At 48.2% G+C, this 18,881-nt stretch overlaps 1 protein-coding gene and 1 long non-coding RNA gene across 9 annotated transcripts in view; both read right to left on the bottom strand.

Annotated features, from left to right (window-relative positions):
• Nucleotides 1-280: 280 nt before the first annotated feature.
• LOC123591174 lies at nt 281-5,790 on the bottom strand. Its single transcript, XR_006709141.1, has 2 exons — nt 4,904-5,790; nt 281-521 (listed from the first exon to the last, which is right to left on the bottom strand). It is a non-coding gene; the product is annotated as an uncharacterized LOC123591174 (long non-coding RNA).
• Nucleotides 5,791-15,335: 9,545 nt separating this feature from the next.
• WDR37 (WD repeat domain 37) overlaps nt 15,336-18,881 on the bottom strand; it is a 64,757-nt gene continuing 61,211 nt past the window's right edge. For 4 of the 8 annotated variants that reach the window (XM_045465013.1, XM_045465012.1, XM_045465017.1 and 1 more), the window contains 2 exons: nt 18,806-18,879; nt 15,336-18,014 (listed from right to left, as the gene is read on the bottom strand). In XM_045465013.1, coding sequence (XP_045320969.1) covers nt 17,864-18,014; nt 18,806-18,879 — 225 coding nt within the window. In that variant the 3' untranslated portion in view covers nt 15,336-17,863. The remainder of the gene's footprint in view (nt 18,015-18,805; nt 18,880-18,881) is intronic. The other 4 variants (XM_045465014.1, XM_045465016.1, XM_045465019.1 and 1 more) reach the window with 1 other exon arrangement.

Below are 18,881 nucleotides of genomic sequence, written 5' to 3'. Positions count from 1 at the left end.
TCACTATAGACTTTTAATCTCTAGCAACCCCCATTAACATTTTCATGACTGGTTTTATTCACTGCTCGCTTCTGGATTAACTCGTCTAGAATCCTATTCCAAGTTTTATTGGGATTAATTAAATTTATGGACTAACTTTAGGGGGACTGACGACTTTTTGGTGTGGAGACTCCTTGCCAAAAGTGTGGAATGCTTTTCCATATGTTCAAATTTCTAAAACATTTTCCGCCTTTTACCCTTTTTTTTCCACCCCCACCCCCACCCTGTCAACCACCAAGATTGTTCCGCACCTTTAAGTTTATTCTGGTTTTAGACTCCACACACAAGTAAGACCATACAGTATTTGTCTTTATGACTTCCTTCACTTAGCAGAACGCCCATGACATCCACCCGTGTGGGAAGATCTCTTTCTTTCTCATGGCTGAATAACATTCCGTCGTATACACACCACATCTTCTTTACCCACTCGTCCGTCAACAGACACTTAGCTTGTTTCCAGGTCTTCGCTACCGCGAATAATGCTGCAATGAACAGAGGGTGCAGATATTTTTTTGAATTAAGTGTTCTCATTTTCTACAGATAAATACCCAAAAGCTGGATGGCTGGATCATAAGGTAATTTCATTTTTAACTTTTTGGGGACCCCCCATGCTGGTTTTGGCAGAGCGGCTACACCAGTTTGCACTCCCACCAGCAGTGCAAGAGGTTCCCCTTTCTCTGCATCCTCGCCAGCACCTGCTGTTTCTTGTGTGTTGGATACCAGCCATTCTGACAGGTGTCAAGTGGCACCCCCTTGTGGTTTGCATTTCCCCGATGGTCGGTGACACTGAGCACCTCCTCACGTACCTGTTGGCTACCTATTTGTCTTCTTTGGAAAGGTATCTCTGCCCATATTTCAATCAGATTGGGGTTTTTTTGCTTTCAAGTCGTAGAAGTTCTTTATATATTTTGGAAATTAGCTTTTTATCAGACATACGATTTCCAAGTATTATATCCCCGGTAGGCTGCCTTTTCACCCTGTGGATGGTTTCCTTTGCTGAGCGGAAGCTTTTTAGTTTGATGTGGTCCCACCTGTTCACTGTTGGTTTTGTTGACTTTGCTTTTGGTGTCAGGTCCAAAAACTCGTCGCCAACACTGAAGACAAAGGCGCTTACTGCCTGGGGTCTCAGATTTAAGACTTTCATCCGTTCTGACGTTATGTTTGTGCACGGTGGAGGACAGTGGCCCAGTGTCATTCTTCAATGCTGCTGTCCAGTTCTTGAAACACCATTTGTGGAAGAGACTGTCCTTTCCCCATTGTGTGTTCTTGCTCCCTTGCCGCGAATTAATTGGTCACATAGGTGTGGGTTTATTTCTGGATCCCATCCTGTTCTGCCAAGTTATGTGTCTGTTTTTGTGCCAGTACCATGCTGTTTCGATCACTATAACTGTGTGACATAGTTTAAAATCAAGGAGCTCGATGCCTCCAGCTTTGTGCTTTCTCACGACTGCTTTCAATTTTCAGAGTCTTTTGTGGTTCCACACAAATGTTAGGACTTGTTCCAGCCGTACGGATAAATGTCGTTAGAATCCGGACAGGGATTACACAGAATCTCCACGGTGCTTTGGGTAGGATGGATGTTTTAACAACACTGGTTCTTCCAATCCTTAAGAATCTTAAAGATGTGTGTCCTCTTATACTAGATCCCAGTTTAATCTTCCCATTTCTAAATATTACAACTTTTTAAAAACAGGATTGATTACTGAATAGCACAGAATCTCTGAGATTTGGAGGCCGCAACCTGTGTCTCCTCAAGAACTACATTTTACAAATCAAATAGCAGTGGGACATCAGAGATTTGTATCAAAACAACCAGAGAGGGACAGAGCTCACAGGACATGGGCCATGAGATGGAAACTACCAGAACCGGCTGTGGGAACAGGGCTCATCATCCTCTTCTGCTTCTGTGTATGTTTGCAAATGTCCATAACAAGCAGTTTAGAAAGAAGAGAAAAGGGAAAAGGAAATGGTCAATACTGCTGCCCAGGCAACAGAAAATTATGTATTGACTGCCTTCCCTTCTGCCTTGTAAGACGACGACCCAAGAGCAGATGGCGGGTCTCAGGCGGGAGGGGTGCTGCTCCAGGGCCCTCCGTCAGAGAAGGGCAGGGGGACACCCTGCCTGTGCCCAGGAGCAGCACTCGTCCACAGGGTGCCGTCACCCCCATTCTGTGTCCCCAGCGTGTGTGCATACACACGTGATGCACACGTGCATGAGTGTACATGGGTGACGTGAGCACTGCATGTGTGTGTGCCTGTGTGTGGTGTGTGCAGCGCACCACGAGCACATGCGTGTGGTAGGTGGTCACGTGCGGCATGCGGGTCACGTGCGGTTACGTGTGGGGTGTGTGCACGCATCTGGTGTGCTCGTGCAAGCCTGTGGGTGTCCATGTGATGGACATGCACGCAAGTGCACTGGAGAGAGCGAGCCCAGGGGATCACATGTGGCTCCCAGCTGCCCTCACTGCCTCTGTGGCAGCCACTCACCAGGTCCACACAGCCCTCCTTCCCGAGTTTCCCTCAACCCTTTGCACATGCCACATATGGTGCCGTCACTGAACTCCCCTCGACTGCCCCGTTCCTCTAGGACCTTCAGTGACTTGACTCTGTCTGTCATCCTGCCAAGGGCTGCCCCGTCCCCTCCTCCCCAAGCTCCCCCTCCAACACTGTGGCCCCGTGTCCCACCCAACAAACGTGCATGGACGGCCCACGTCCTGTCCTGTGTAAGCCTCTCACGTTGTCAGTCTTTCACAGGACAACACTGAGATGTATCCTGTGCACCTGCTATGGTGCCTGACACACTGGACAGCCGTGAGGAGGGGAGGTCTGGGAATCGCGTCCTCCCCGCATGGTGTGCAAACCCTGTCCTCAAGTTACGACTCCTGAGCTTGTTTATGCATCTGTGTCACTAGCATAAGGCCCATCTTCTGGACGCAAGGTGACATCTGGATTCTAGCGCCTAGCGTGCGAGCAGTGAGCGTCTGCCCGGACACGTGTGCCGGGAAGGGAGAGGCCTGTGGCGTAATGCTCCTGCTGCGGGTGCCTCAGTGAAGGACAGCGAAAAATGCCGATGACCCTGAGTGCTGTGTCCCCACCCTAATCCTGACACTTATATGGCCAAAGTCGTGAATCTCTGAGTCTCCACACCCTCGTCTTTAAAATGAGGTCTCTGCCTGGTTGTTGCCGATGTTCAATTTCTGCTCGAGTTCCAATTACCTTTTTCCATCGTGGTTATCTGCACGACCTCTCAATTGGAAAAATATCGCGTCCTTACTAAACGCTAAACAAACAAAAAGCCTCCAAGAGCGTGCCAGGAGCTGGGAGAGATTAACAAGAAGCCAACCATCCAGGGCCAAATAAATGTCTGTCCTGTCCTTAGACTGCTTCTCCAGTCCTGTCCCTGTGCCTCAGCACCTCCCACCCAGCCTGCCCGGTCCAGACGCCCCTGCCTGTGTGTCTCCACCTCCGTCTGTCTCTGCCTCTGTCTCCCCGTCTGTCTCTGCCTCTATCTCCCTGCCTCTCTGTCTCTGCCACTGTCTCTCTCACCCTCTCCCTGCCTCTGCCTCTCTGTCTCTAACACACACGTGTTGTCTCTTGGGCCTCGAACGCCGGGTCAGCACCGCACCCGGCTTCTTCCGCTCAAGAACCCACGAGCGGGTGGCATCACGCAGACACGGCTGCCCCTTCGCCGGCTTCCCTTTGGGATTCGTCTCTGCTCCCGTCTGTACGAGAACAGGGGTCTCCGTCAGGATCTCCGCTGCAGGCACGGAGCTGTTCACGTGGACATACCAACTGACGGACAACAGAAGGGGCATGTCCAGAAACGCGCCGTGCCCCTCGCTCGACGGGACCCCACACCCGCACACGGAAATCAGGTGGGGACACAGGTGCGCCCCTGCGTGACCTTCTCTGTGACCCTGCCTGGGACAAGCCACTTGTTACACAGCACATTGTGAACATGACGTTGAGCTGATGGGAGAAACTCCCCAGGTGCAGAAGCAAAAGAGCGAACACGCAGCGTCCTGACGAATTCATCCTGCCTTCCTACTGCTGTGTGTAGAGGCCAGAGGGGAGGCCGCCCGGTCCAGGGGTGTCGTCAGGGCACAGGCCCAGCTGCGTTAAAACGGGCTGCTGATGGGCGTATCTCAGAGCAAACACCAGCACACTCCCTCTTGGTGCCTCCGGGGCACAGAGGTCACACGGCAGGTCCTCAAGGAGCCCGAGACAGAGGACGCGAGCAGCGCAGGACCAGCAGATGAGCTGGGCCCCGAGCGGTTCACTGAGACTGCGAACCAGGCTAGTTACGGAGAAGACACAGGGAAGGGGCAGCGTGTGGTCACCCGGACCAACGAGCCCCTGGCAACCAGGGAGTCCCTGGCTGTCAACCTCAGAGGGCAAAACAAAGAAGCCAAAAAAGACAACACACTCATCTGGACATAACACCAGACAAATGTGTGTTCCCAGGACCCACAGGCACCTTGTCTGTTTGTCCCTTAAACACAGGAAGAGCTGCTGTCTCCTCCCCAGGCTCCACCAGCTTGTCTGGACCCGGACACCACCTCGTGCGGCCTGAGACCTTGGATGGATACAAGGTCTCAAGACAAATCTGAAAACCAGGAAACGTTCAAATAATAAGCAGCTGCTGTGTCCCACCCTCGTGGCCAGACACGCTGGGACACAGAGCCACCACCGGCCTCCCACACGCCTCCCGCCACTCCAGCCACGTCACCCGTGCGAAGGCCCTGCCCAGAAGGGGTGGCTCCGTGGTTCGGACTGTTTTCAGGTCAATTCTTCAGCATCACGTGAGCTGCACTCCCTTGAAAACTGGGATTTCAGCATTTCAACGTTTGCAGAGATCTCTTACCTTCCCATCTGCCTGGCAAACTTCCCTAGAATGAAGATCATATTTGGACTCTGATGACCATAATAAATTGACAGGAAACCCAAAAATCGGAAATGGGGACACACAGAATGCTTGCTCACGTGAAACAACTTCTGTCCAATTTGTAGAGAGAAAGAGAGAATCCAGGCTAGTAAATGCACGTCCAGGGAACAGCAAAGCCGGGCCGACGTTCGCACCTGTAAACGCAAGGAAGAGCTCAGGAGCTCAGGACGACATGTGTGTTTTCCAACATTGTGTAACTAAACCTCGTTCATACCGTAGGCACGGAAAGGAGATTCTTTAAGCGGTGACCTAAAATGTGCACCAGCGGCGATCCAGAATCACGGCCACGAGAATGTCTGCATCTCAAACCCTGGACTCCAGGGACGTGTCGCAGCCGCCCTATACGCAGCCCGTGGTGCAGGGACCCTCAGTCGAGGTCAACGGTTGAGAAAAGGCAGACTGTGGGAGATGGTCCTCGTCCCTTGTCTCTCCTGCCTCCACAGAGACCGTCAGAGCCACTCAGCCCAGAAACCCAGCTCGCCAGCCAGGCGTGACCCACAGGATGCGCCGACACCACATTGCAGGGCATTGTGCACAAGGCAGTCTCCACCCTGTGACGCTGGCAAACACTGATAACGGCCAAGGTGACCCATTTGCCACCTGGCGTTGCCCACGGCCGAGAACAGGGGACAGAAGACGGGCTCCCTGGGAAATCGCTGCTGCCACATCTCAGGTCAAGTCAACTTAAGAGATACTAATGATCATTCAGAAGCTAACAACGTTGGTTGTTGTTTTCACACACTGAAAATTGTTTCTCGGGGCGCCTAGGGGGCTCAGTCGGTGAAGCGTCCAACTTCAGCTCAGGTGATGATATCACGGTCTGTGAGTTCAAGCCCCGCGTCGGGCTCTGTGCTGACAGCTCGGAGCCTGGAGCCTGCTTCGGATTCTGTGTCTCCCTCTCTCTCTGCCCCTCCCCTGCTCGAGCCTTGTCTCTCTCTCTCTCTCACTCCCAAAAATAAACATTAAAACAATTTTTTTTTCTCAAGATTTGGAGCAGTTCACCGAGGAGATGTTAGCTGGCCCCTAACACGGTGAGCAGAGGCACACAGTAGACTGCAGGGGTGAGGGCAGCGTGAGGGGCGGAGGCCGGGGCAAGTGTCCATGTTCCCAGCGGTCTCCACCTCCGGCCGACGCCACGGTTCCTGGCGGGTCTTAGAGTCCGCTTGAGGGTAGAACACACAGCAGTCACACTGAAGCGTCACCCATGCTGCAACAGAGGTCTGGAGGAAACGCCAAGATTACTCTTACAGGCTCCAGGGACGCGGGAGAACAGGAAGTAATACGAGCACCTTGATACTGATAAATTCGACAGCTCTGATGAAGCACACGCGTTCTTGAGAAACACCACAAAAGCTTACTCGGGCAGAAACATAACCTGAATAGGCTTCTGTTCATTTAGAGTTACCCCCACACACACCCCACATACACACAAACACAGGAAACTGCAGGCCACGACTTTACTAGTGAATTCTGGCAAACATTTAAGGGAGAGATAATAGCAACTCTACAAAAACTCTTACAGAAAACTGCAAAAGAAGGCTTCCAAAGTCATTCTATGAGGCCTGCATTACATTAATGCCAAAACCAGACAATGGTACAAGAATGTAAACAGACCGGTATCTCTCGTAAGACCAAAATCCTCAACATAGTAGTAGCCAATGATGCCCGGCAATATACAAAATCGTACAATATGGGGGCGCCTGGTGGCTCAGTGGGTTGAGCGTCCGACTTCGGCTCAGGTCACGATCTCTTGGTTCACAAGTTGGAGCCCCGTGTCGGGCTCTGTGCTGACAGCTCGGAGCATGGAGCCTGCTTCGGATTCTGTGTCTCCCGGTCTCTCTCTTCTCCTCCCCCGCTCACACCGTCTCTGTCTCTGTCTCTGTCTCTGTCTCTCTCTCTCAATCTCTCTCAAATAAGTATTGAAAAAAAAAAAAGAAGACAATCCAAAAGAATCTATTTTAAAATCTGTTTGAAGGGTGCTCAGTTAAGGGTCCGAATCTTCATCTCAGGGTTGTGAGTTCAAGCCCCAAGTTGGGGTCCGTGCTGGGCGTGAAGGCTAATTTAAATAAACAAATACATTTTTTAAAAATCTGTTAGAACAGGTGAATTCAGGAAACCCCTCAGGCTGAGGGATAGATGTACTCCCCCCGCCCCCAACCTTTACTGTTGGGGAAAAGCTGTCTTCTCCCTTCACTCCTGCGGATCCAAAATTGGAGACTGGCGGTCTTTCCTTCTGAGGCAACTATTCCACTCTCCCCTCCTGTGGCTTGTGTGGTTCCTGATCACCGCTCCTCTGTAGGTGGCGTGTGTCTTCTCTGGCTCCTTTCAAGATCTGCTCTTTTATTGTTTTTTTTTTGTTTTTTTAACGTTTATTCATTTTTTGGTATAGAGAGACAGAGCGTGAGCAGGGGAGCGCCAGAGAGAGAGGGCGACACAGAATCCGAAGCAGGCTCCGGGCTCCGAGCTGTCAGCACAGAGGCCCACGCAGGGCTCGAACTCACAGACCGCGAGATCATGACCTGAGCTCAAGTCGGATGCTCAACCGACTGAGCCACCCAGGCGCCCCTATTGTTTGTTTTTTAAAGGCTTTATCTTTAAGGAATTTCTGCGTCCAGCATGGGGCTTGACTCACAACCCTGAGATCAAGAGTCGCAGGCTTGACACTGAGCCGCCAGACACCCCAGTGCCCTCAGATGTCATTTGATTTGCCCAAGTATTGACTTCCTGACATTTACTCACCTGCTACGCCCTAACTTCCTTGATTTGTGGTTTTGTTTGTGTCATTAATTTGGGGAAATTCTCAATTAGGACTTCAAATCTTTCTCCCACTCTCTTCCCTCTTCTTCCACTGTTCCTGTGTGTGTGTGTGTGTGTGTGTGTGTGTGTGTGTGTCACACCTTTCTATAACCGTTCAACAACACCTGGGCATTCCGTTCTGCTTTGTTCACCCTTCTTTCTCTTTGCTTTTCAGTTTGGGAAGCTTCTATCGACTGATCTTAAAGCTGTCTTGAGGGTTTCCTTCTTCGGCTGGGTCAGGTCTACAGAAAGAGCCATCAAAGACCTTCATTCCTGTGAGTGTGTCTTTATTTCCAGTATTTCTCTCGATTCTTCCTTGGAGCTCCCCCTCTGTTCACGTTCCCCACCTGCCCTTTCCACACGGCCTTGGGCATGTGCCCCGTGCTGCCTTCAGCCACACCCAGGTCTGCCTCGATTTCACAGGGCGCCTGGGCCCTGGGCCGTGACCTCCCGGGGCCGCTCAGGCACCCTTGCCCTTGCACGAGACAGGGCGCAGCTGCGGTGAGGCTTCTCCCTCGGTGAGGAGGCATCTGGGGTGAATGCAGAGCAGCTATCCCTCCCCGCCTCCGGACCAGAATGACGGGCTTTCCTCTGATCTTCCCAATGGGAACTTTGGGAACTCAGCGCTGCCCCTGGAGACAACACCCACTGACTGGGCCCCAGGGGCTTGAACTCTCCAGCCTGACCACCCTTGGCCCCTGATGGGCTCCCGCTCCAGCTGCCTCTGTGCACCTGCTGCGTCTACAGTTTTCACGGCAGCGGTGTGCCCTCTGCCCTCAATTCTCTAGTGGACCTCAGAAGAGTCACTGATTTCAGTCCGTTCGCCTTTTCTCTCGTTATGAGGGAAGAAGAGAGAACGTCTGAGCCTTCCACATGTCACAGCAGAAACCACAAGTCTCCAGAACGAGCCCTTTGGAAACTGCAGGGCAGTTTCTTCTCAAGAAAAACACTCTCTCCACATGGCCCAGCGGTTCCACTCCTGGGTGTCCGCCCAGCAGAAGCGTGTCAGTGCGTGAACACAGGGCTGACACGCGTGCATTCCCACCAGCTTTACCTGGGACAGCCAAAGGCTGAAAACAACCCACACCTCCATCAACAGGGACGTGCATAAACAAACGTGATAACATCCATGCAAACGACACCAGTCGGCAATAAAGCGGAACACATTCACATATGCAAGACCAGCTTTTGTGGAAGAAGACAAAACTCAGCACAAACTGCATAAGTGCGTTTACATAAAATTATAGAAAATGCAAAATAAGCTTCAGTGACAGAAAGTGGACAGGGTGGTCACCAGGAACGGAGTCTGGAGGGACAGCAGGGAGGAGATGCAGACAGGCATGAACAACTGGGTGACAAGCTGCATTTATCTTGACTGTGGCAAGGTCTTCATGGGTGAATATGTCAAAACCTACCCAATCTTACACTCTATAAATGTTCAGCGTATGCTTGATCAACTATACCACAATAAAGCTGTTTTTAAAAAGAGGAAAAAATAGGGGCGTCTGGGGGGCTCAGTCAGTTGAGTGCCCAACTTTGGCTCAGGGCATGATCTCACAGTTGGTTCATGAGTTCGAGACCCACGTCGGGCTCTGTGCTGACAGGTCAGAGCCTGGAGCCTGCTTTGGATTCTCTCTCTCCCTCATCTCTCTCTCTCTCTCTCTCTCTCTCTCTCTCTCTCTCTCTCTCTCTCAAAAATAAACACTAAAAAAAAACTTTTAAAGAGGAAAAAATAAAATTAGTTTCATGTAACACTTAGGGATTGGTTATAGAATATACAGAATTACTGGGGCACCTGGGTGGCTCAGTTGGTTACGCGTCTGACTTCCGCTCAGGTCATGATCTCGCGGTTTGTGGGTTTGAGTCCCACGTTGGGCTCTGTGTTGACAGCTTGGAGCCTGGAGCCTGCTTTGGATTCTGTGTCTCCCTCTCTCTCTGCCCCTCCCCCAATTGTGCTCTGTCTCTATAAAAAATAAATAAAATGTAAAAAAAAAAAAAATTTAGAATATATACAATTACTTCTGTCACTGAAAAAGGAAACATAAAGTTTACAGCAGGACTTTTGTGTTTACTGAAAATTAATTCAGATCAAGAAGACACCTGTAATACATGTGCACTGTTGAAAATGATATTTTTAAGCAAATATACCAAAACTTACCCACCTAGACAAATAAATGCTGCTTTCCCCAAAACACAGGCTGTGAGAAAAAACATTCTACTCTGGTATGTGGCCATTACGCAACACAATTTTTGGACTGTCTCCTAGATTTGAAATTACTTCAGTTTATGAGCAACATAAGAAAGCTACTTTTATTGTTTTATGATCACACCTGGTAAATGAAATCCTTATTACATTTCCCACTTCAAAGCTAGAATTTCCAAAATGTATTTGAAAACAACACAATTTTGACACAGTGTAACATGGCCTTTTCACAATTTCCTTAGTATTTTTTTTCAAGAATATTATCTCGGAACAAAACTGGCTTTGTCTTTCCTCCCATGGAACGCACACACTGAAAAATCAGTCACCGTAGAATCATAAAACTACATGTTTGTAAGAGGAACAAGAATTAATTTCTGGAGTAGAACAGGGGTATGCGAGAGGCCTGAATGTGACACAGACAAAAATATTACTCCAAAAACCCCTATTTTATCACCACCACGCTCATCCACCCTTGTAATAGCACGCATCTTCTGTTTAGAATTTTTTATATTACCTTAATCGTATAATGTTAGACACATTAACAAAATAGTAATAAGGACACCTAAGTTGTGAAGTATGAAAGCTGGAACACAGGCTTGGTGTCTACATCAGGAACTGGACACCATGAAGTCTGGGCTCTTCCTGACCCCACCTTACCTCCCATCCCACTACTCCACAGCTGGCCTAGAGAAGAGCAGGAAGAATCTGGAGTTTTAACTCCCATGTTCCAAAATATATGACCCTACTTGTGTATGGCTGGGCTTGCTCATGGTCTATAAAAATGGCTTTTGATTCAACACAATGTTCCAAGATCAACAATCCCACGTAGTCCTGTGTGGCCCGTTCATTTTTACTGCCGTTATTTCATTGCACAGACGTGCCACAACTTACATCCCAGTCGGTCCATGTTGCTTGGTCGCTTCCAGTCTGGCGCTACGACCTTGCTCACATCCCCTCGGGCACCCGTGGAAAAGGCGTGTCAGGACTGTGGGTCCCAAAATGGACAGCAGAACCACAAGCAGAGGCTTGTTCGAGGTGCAGATTCTTGCAATCGATCCCGATCCTCAGCCAGTAGCTCTGGGGCCAGAAATCTTCATTTTCACAGACAGACCCACATGGTCTCCACACATCATCCTTAACAAACCATGTTCTAAAGACAGCTCGTAATTGCTGGGGCCAGGCGGCATTCACACATTCAGACTTGCAAGATCGTGTTTTCCAACTTGCTGCATTATTTTATACCCAAACCAACAGTTATAGGCATTCCAACAGTATATATGCTTGACAGAGTTTTCCCAAATCTAATGGCTGTGAAATAGTATTTCATTTTGATCTTTTTTTTTATTATTATTTCTATGCTTCCTTATTGACTAGTCAAGTTTTCCCTTTTGTGACACACCTATTCACACCTCCTGCCCAATTTCTTTTTTTTTTTTTTTCAGCGTTTATTTATTTTTGGGACAGAGAGAGACAGAGCATGAACGGGGGAGGGGCAGAGAGAGAGGGAGACACAGAATCGGTAACAGGCTCCAGGCTCTGAGCCATCAGCCCAGAGCCCGACGCGGGGCTCGAACTCACGGACCGCGAGATCGTGACCTGGCTGAAGTCGGACGCCTAACCGACTGCGCCACCCAGGCGCCCCATCCTGCCCAATTTCTAATTCTTCTACTGGCATGTAGAATTTTGCTTATACCATCCTGGATATTAATGCTTTGTGGATTATATATGCTGTGACTACCATCTGTGGCTTACCACTCACCTCTTCTAGCATGCCCTGTAAAGCACAAATCTTCACTTTTAACATGGTTGAATGTATCACTTTTTTCTAGTATGATTAATGCATTTTTGGAGAGTTGCTGAATAGACCCAAAATCATACAAACATTCTCGTATTTTTTTGAAAAGTTAGTTTTTCCTTTCACATATAATGTTTGCACTGGTTTTCTTTGGTGTGAGGTAGGGATCCAGATTCGTTTCCTGTTCCATCCACATGGATAACTAATAACACTAGAACCATTAATTACACAGGCCACTTTCTTCCTGACTTGTGGTTCTAGGAGATGACATGTTCCAAATTTTCACAGATACTTGAATCAATCTGATCTCTTCCTAACCTCACTGGTCAATTTCTCCAGCCCTGTGCCAAAAGTACATTCTATCTACCACAGCCCTGCCAGGCTTAGGAAACCATTTTCTTCTCCTTTCCTTCCTCCTGTTTTCTGGGATATCACATCAATCCTGGCCTTTGTTTCAAATAAATTTAGGAATCAGACAGTCAAATTCCCCCAAGAAACTCTGGAACAATTTGCATTTGAAAGAGCATTTATTTAATCTACTTGGCAATATGGGAAAACTAACATTTTTACAATACTGACTCTTCCTTTTTATTTGTTCATTTTTTTTTTAATGTTTATTTATTTTTGAGAGAGACACAGAATGCAAGCAGGGGAAGGGCAGAGAGAGAGGAAGACACAGAATCTGAAGCAGGCTCCAAGCTCCGAGCTGTCAGCACAGAGCCCGGATGCAGGGCTCGAACTCACAGACGTGAGATCATGAGCTGAACCAGAGTCTGCTAGCACAGAGCAAGACAAGGGCCTGGAACCCACAAGCTGTGAGATCATGACCTGAGCTGAAATCAAGAGTCAGGTGCTTATCAACTGAGCCACCTGGTGCCCCAATATTGACTCTTCCTATTAATGTATGATGCTCTCTCATTTTTTTGTTTAATGTCTTGGTTCAAGTTTTTAAGTATTTTCATGGGTGATTTCAAGTCTCTATTTTTATCAGGTTTTTCCCACTAGGTACCTTATGTGTGTTTGTCCTTAGAGTAAGAACTTTTCAAATTCTGGGTGATTTACTATGATGGTTCTAAAATTGTAAGCCCATTAAAAAAAAAGAAAACCCACTAAAAAAAAAAAAATTACTTCTACTCTAGTTCTAACTTACCACACTTCCTAACCCCCTTACATAAGGTAACCACATTTCATCATTTCCTTATCTTTTCAAAGTTTTTTTTTGTGGTTACCCTTGAAATTTTACTATGTACCTTATAAAGACAAAAGTTAAAATTTTAATCCCCCCAGCCATTAAAAAAAGAAAGAAAGATGGGGCGCCTGGGTGGCGCAGTCGGTTAAGCGTCCGACTTCAGCCAGGTCACGATCTCGCGGTCTGTGAGTTCGAGCCCCGCGTCGGGCTCTGGGCTGATGGCTCAGAGCCTGGAGCCTGTTTCCGATTCTGTGTCTCCCTCTCTCTCTGCCCCTCCCCCGTTCATGCTCTGTCTCTCTCTGTCCCAAAAATAAAAATAAACATTGAAAAAAAAAATTAAAAAAAAAATAAAGAAAGAAAGAAAGAAAGAAAGAAAGAAAGAAAGAAAGAAAGAAAGAAAGAAAGAAAAAGAAATTTAAATACTAACTGCAGACACCACTTTAGAGGGGTGGGTGTTGGCATTGTGCCCACTCTGAAACCACTGCTCTGGGACTTTTTCTCCCTATAGCATTTCAAGACGGTCCACTAGAGGAGAACTGGTGAAAACCATCCTCGTTTATCGCTAAGTGTCTGCGTCTCCCACTCATTCTTGAAAGACAGCTTTGCAGAGTCCAGGATTCTGGCTGCTTCTTCCTCTCAGCATCTGGAGCTCAAAGTGATTGCAGAGACACGGACTTCCAGTCCTAGTTCCAAACCTTCCAAAGGAGGGTTAGGTGGAGCACAGAAACACTCCAGTCAGGGGCTGAGAGGTGAGGGGACACAGTGCCGAGGGTGAGAGAGGTGTTCTCTTCGCTTCCGGACACCCCCATCAAACTTCGGGCCAGATTACGCCTCCTGGACCCCGTGTCTAAAGTGGCTCCGGGGCCCACAAAGCCCACAGGCATCACCTGTGCCTCAGAGAGCTCTCAGGGCTCCACAGATCTGCCTAATCCAGTTCCATTTTGACCAAAAGCTCCTTAAAAATGTTTCAAGCTTGGGCGGCTCAGTAGGTTGAACATCCACTCTTGGTCTCGGCTCAGGTCACATCTAACAGTTCGTGAGTTCAAGCCAGCACTGGGCTCCGTGCTGACAGTGCAGAGCCTGCTTGGGATTCTCTCTCCCTCTTTCTCTGCCCCTCCCCTGATCATGCTCTCTCTCTCTCTCAAAATAAATATTTTTTAAATGTTTCAATAAAATCATTTTTAAATTACTCAATACTTTTATAGGATTTCATTCTCAGCTTCTTCCCACCGTCATATGGACTATAGCACACTTTGCATGTAACAATTTAAGTGTTCCCAATTTCTGAACTTAACTATTAATTTATTAAGGGAAACCAGAAAATCTAGGCATAGTGAGACACATCTGAGTGGCATTTTGACGAACTTATAATAATAGCAGTTTTGCCTTTGGGATTTTTTTTTTTTTTTAATATTTATTTAAGTAATCTCTACATGTGGGGCTCAAACTCACAACCCTGAGATCAAGAGTCACTCACTCTTCCAACTGACCTGGCCAGGCGCCCCGCCTTCTCAATCCTTTACACTAACATGTGAACTTTTAAATGTAACTGAAGACATAATTGTGAAATTTGGACGCTAATCACATGTTTCTACAGGGTCAGGGAAGAAAGACAAGGAGTCCGTGAACTTCTGCCCTCTGGGGGCTGACTGAAGGCAGGGAGCCCGACCAGTGTGAAGAGGCAGCAGGACGATCCCGGGCCGGGACCGAACGTCTCCTCGGGTTCCCGCAACCGCCACACCGCTTCGCCCACGGGGGACAGCGGTTGAAAGAGCAGCCAGTCCAGATGCGTACTGTCCCCACAGAACGAGCAGGGCCTGCTTTCTGTAAATGCAATTTTTTAAAGACTTTCAAACAAGCTTACTGCAGTAAGAACAGGGCAGACGTCTTATGAAACCCCTGAGGGACTCTGACAACACCTGCACTGTATCAGATTGTTAACTCCCTCCAGACACTGCCGGGGCGGACAAGCATACCTACTTGTCACTTAAAGGGAGCCCAGCACACAGGCAGGATTACAGACCTTTGAAGTCTAAAGTTAAAATGTTTCAAGTGGGCAATACTAGAATTTTCACCAAAGCAAAAAATTTAAAAAATAAGTAAAGAATATGGGGCGCCTGGGTGGCTCAGTCAGTTAAGCATCAACTTCATCTCAGGTCACGATCTCCCCATTCACAGGTTCGAGCCCCGCATCGGGCTCTGTGCTGACAGCTTAGAGCCTGAATCCTGCTTCGGATTCTGTGTCTCCCTCTCTCTCTGCCCCTCCCCCATTCATGCTCTGTCTCTCAAAAATAAATAAAACGTCTTTTAAAAAATTTTTAAATAAAGAATAAAGACTCCTAATAACATAAAATTTTTACGATAGTGATTACAGAATGTGGATTTTTAATGAATTTCATATGGCAATGAAGACATTCAACACTTAAAAACAATTACACCAATACAATAAAAACACTTGCTGTACACAACACTTATAAATGCATACTTTCCCCCCAAAGAAACTTGTTTTTCACAGATTTAAGCAACAAGTGATTTACATAGGATTCTTCAAATTCCAAAATATGTACACAATTTTTGTCTCTACAGAAATCGATGTGCAGTGGTTGAGAAAGAGTGCTGTTTTGTCCAACAACGTAGTTCTTATGAAACTTTCTATCAATACACATTTTCCAGTAACCACACATTTTCCTTCCATTATCAAATGAAATTCTGGACATGTGAGCATACAGAACAAAACCACTCTCATTTCCAAACACGATTTCAGATGAGATCACATGTGGCTGATCACGACTTAATCTCAGCCACACAAGTACACACATGCACATGGACGCTCACACACGCGCACGCACGCACACGCACGATCCCAAATCTCCACGACTCCCGAAAACACCGCCACTAAGGCCACAGCAGCAGCTGAATGGAAGCACGTCAGAGGACGACGTGGTCGTGATGGTAGGGCGTCCTGCTCCTGAGAACTCTCCCCAAAAGCATGAGGCCTTGTGCCCTCGTGGAGACGCGGGAGGAGTGAGGAGGTCGGCCACTCCCGTTGGCGAGACAGTGAGCAGCTGCCGGCCACGGAGGGCACTAGTTTGCAGAGAACTAAATGGCCATCAAAAATATTTATTTCAAAGCTTCCACTTTTTTTAATCCGGCAGAGATCTGGTTCTTAAGTCTGATTCAACTGTGTTTGTATACGTTTTTCAGTGCTCCTAACAATGATTCTAAGACACCCAGACATTCAAATTAAAACACAACAGGAGCCCAAGAGCGTGGACACACAGATTGGAGGCCCGAGGTCGCCCGCACTCTGGCACTGGGGGTGTGGTGCCCCTAGGTCGACAGGGGCCAGAAGGCAGGCTTCAGAAATGACTTTCTGCGCCCTCCAGGCACCGACCTCAACCGTCCGTAGCAGGACGGGTTTCTCCTGGTCCTTCTTCCCTTCCAGACCGTGTCAATCATCTCAAAATCGTTCCAGAGAATTTGGGGCTGGAATTCCTCACAAGGTACCACACATAGGACCTGAGCCACGGGAGCCTCAAGTGAGGCCCGTTCACTCAGGACCCAAGGCGGCCCACGCGCTCCTCCGCCAGCCGTCACCACCGGAAGTGGGGCACCCACGATCGTCTTCACGGTCACCCTCTTGTGCCTCTCCAAGTGCACACACTCAAAGAATTAAAAATAGGAGGGCGGTACGCACAGACGGCTCTTCATCAAAACTGTGACCGAGCAAGAAACACGAACTCACAAACAGCGGACAACAGTGAGTCCTACGAAGGCAAGAGCGACGGGCTCACCCGGGCAGTGGCAGGGCTGGCACGCGGGGGCGTCCCGGCTGCCGAAACGGGAGCAAGCTGCCGGCCTGCGACGCATCGCTGCAGCCGCCCCTGCCGGCCGCTATGATTGTCTGTCCTGCCTTCGGAACTGAACTGGGCATCCCAGCCACACGCAGTGGCGAGACGCCCCCGGTCTCCAAACGTGCTGTTCTGAGGTAGTACTCATTTATTTGCATTGTTGGCTCTCAAACACCACCAAGGAAGTGAACCCCCTTAGAAATACGCAAACCAAAGTGTAGAATAGAAAATAAATAAGGTTTTGTTTTCAGGTAGCAGGCAGGGCCTTCTTCAAAAGGTCAAGTCACATTCAATGGATAAGTCATCTGTAACTTCTCAAAACTGTTTATAACCATGGCTATAAACTAAAGTGCTTTAAATTTTGCTTAGTATCTGAAATCAGTGATTAGAATCACATTTTTGAATTTGCTAACATGAGACCTCAAGAGATTGAAATGATTTTCCACAAAAAGGGCAGAAACTTTTTCTTTTCAAACGACTCTCCAAATGTAAAGTCTGCATCCTACTTCTGTTAGCGTCTAACATCCAGGTTGTTTTACGTAACTACGACGGAACGGAGTTGAAGCTCCGTGACAGCACGGCACACGCTAAAACCTCACGCGGAAGCAACCCTCAAGTCTGCCAGCGCACCTGCCGTGCGTCAGCCAACGCGGGTGCAGCTCCGCGACCTTCCCGGCACAAGGCAGACGTGTATAATTATTCCAGAAACGCTACACTCTACTTGCACCTCACAGTAAGTATGCGGGTTCGCATTTAACTCACGCAAACGTAATGCCCTCCTGTCAGCTGTCAGACGCCAGCAACTCACAACACACGACGTGCTACGGGGAAGGGGCTTCGTCTCCACTGCACGGAGGGCGCCAGCACACACACAAGACGAAAATAAAACTTAGGACCATACGTTTTGCTGTACATTTCATGCAAGCTGGGTACAATGAGAAAAGAACATAAAAATCACCCTCGTCAGGGCCCGACTCTCAGAAAAAGGGCTTGACCAACAGGAGAAAAGCGGCACCGGTCCACAGGTCCACGGCGAACCACGCGACTAAGGAACGCCGGCAACCTCATTTCTCTTGTAACAACGCAGGGATGTTGATGTTCCAGCCAATGGCTTGCCTGTCAAACCCGCAGGTGAACAGATTGCACATGGGGTGGTCCTCGCTCCACGCCGAGCAGCACACCATTCTTCTGTGGCCCTATTATCACACAAACCAGAATTAGTATATCCTTCCCAAAGCAGAAGCACGATAAAACCTCAGCCAGATTTACAACTACACGAATCAAGGCGACGGAGTCGAAAGAAAAAAACATTAACAGGCGGCATTAGTCAACACGAGCCACAAACCGTGCACGTGGCAACAAGCTTTCAGCCACGTGCTGCAGAGAGGCCGAGGCGGGGCGAGGGGCGTCAGCACACGTGACCAAAAGCATTTTGTGATTCTTTATTTTCTTTTTTTTAATTTTTTTTAACGTTTATTTTTGAGACAGAGAAAGACAGAGCATGAATGGGGGAGGGTCAGAGAGAGGGAGACACAGAATCCGAAACAGGCTCCAGGCTCTGAGTTGTCAGCACAGAGCCCGACACAGGGCTCGAACTCACGGACCGCGAGATCATGACCTGAGCCGAAGTCGGCCACTTAACCGACTGAGCCACCCAGGCGCCCCGATGTGATTCTTTAATAAAATGAGTAAGATTATAGTCAGGGAAGAAGAATATATGATCAATTTGAAGATTTTTAATGAGCTAGATAATATTTGGGAATAAAATAAATGAAATCCATTCAAAGACCTCAAAGACCATTTTAACAAATAGTTGGCTCGGGTAATAAAGGGGCCAGAAAAACACATTTTGTATCAAATAAGACAAGGATAAAATAAATGCTCTTTCTAGTCAATTCCTGCTACCTTCAGGAAGTCCAGCTAAGTTATTAGAATGCTGGAAAAAACTACTGCCAAACACTAGCAAAGTTTTTAGAATGTGATATACCTAGTGTATACGTGTAGAGACACAGCAATGCCTCGGCACATGTGAATATACTTCCAGATTAACGTGATCACGGTCT

This window comes from Leopardus geoffroyi, chromosome B4, assembly GCF_018350155.1.
Source record: "Leopardus geoffroyi isolate Oge1 chromosome B4, O.geoffroyi_Oge1_pat1.0, whole genome shotgun sequence".
Classification (NCBI taxonomy): domain Eukaryota; kingdom Metazoa; phylum Chordata; class Mammalia; order Carnivora; family Felidae; genus Leopardus; species Leopardus geoffroyi.
This window is presented reverse-complemented; position numbering and strand designations above follow the sequence as displayed.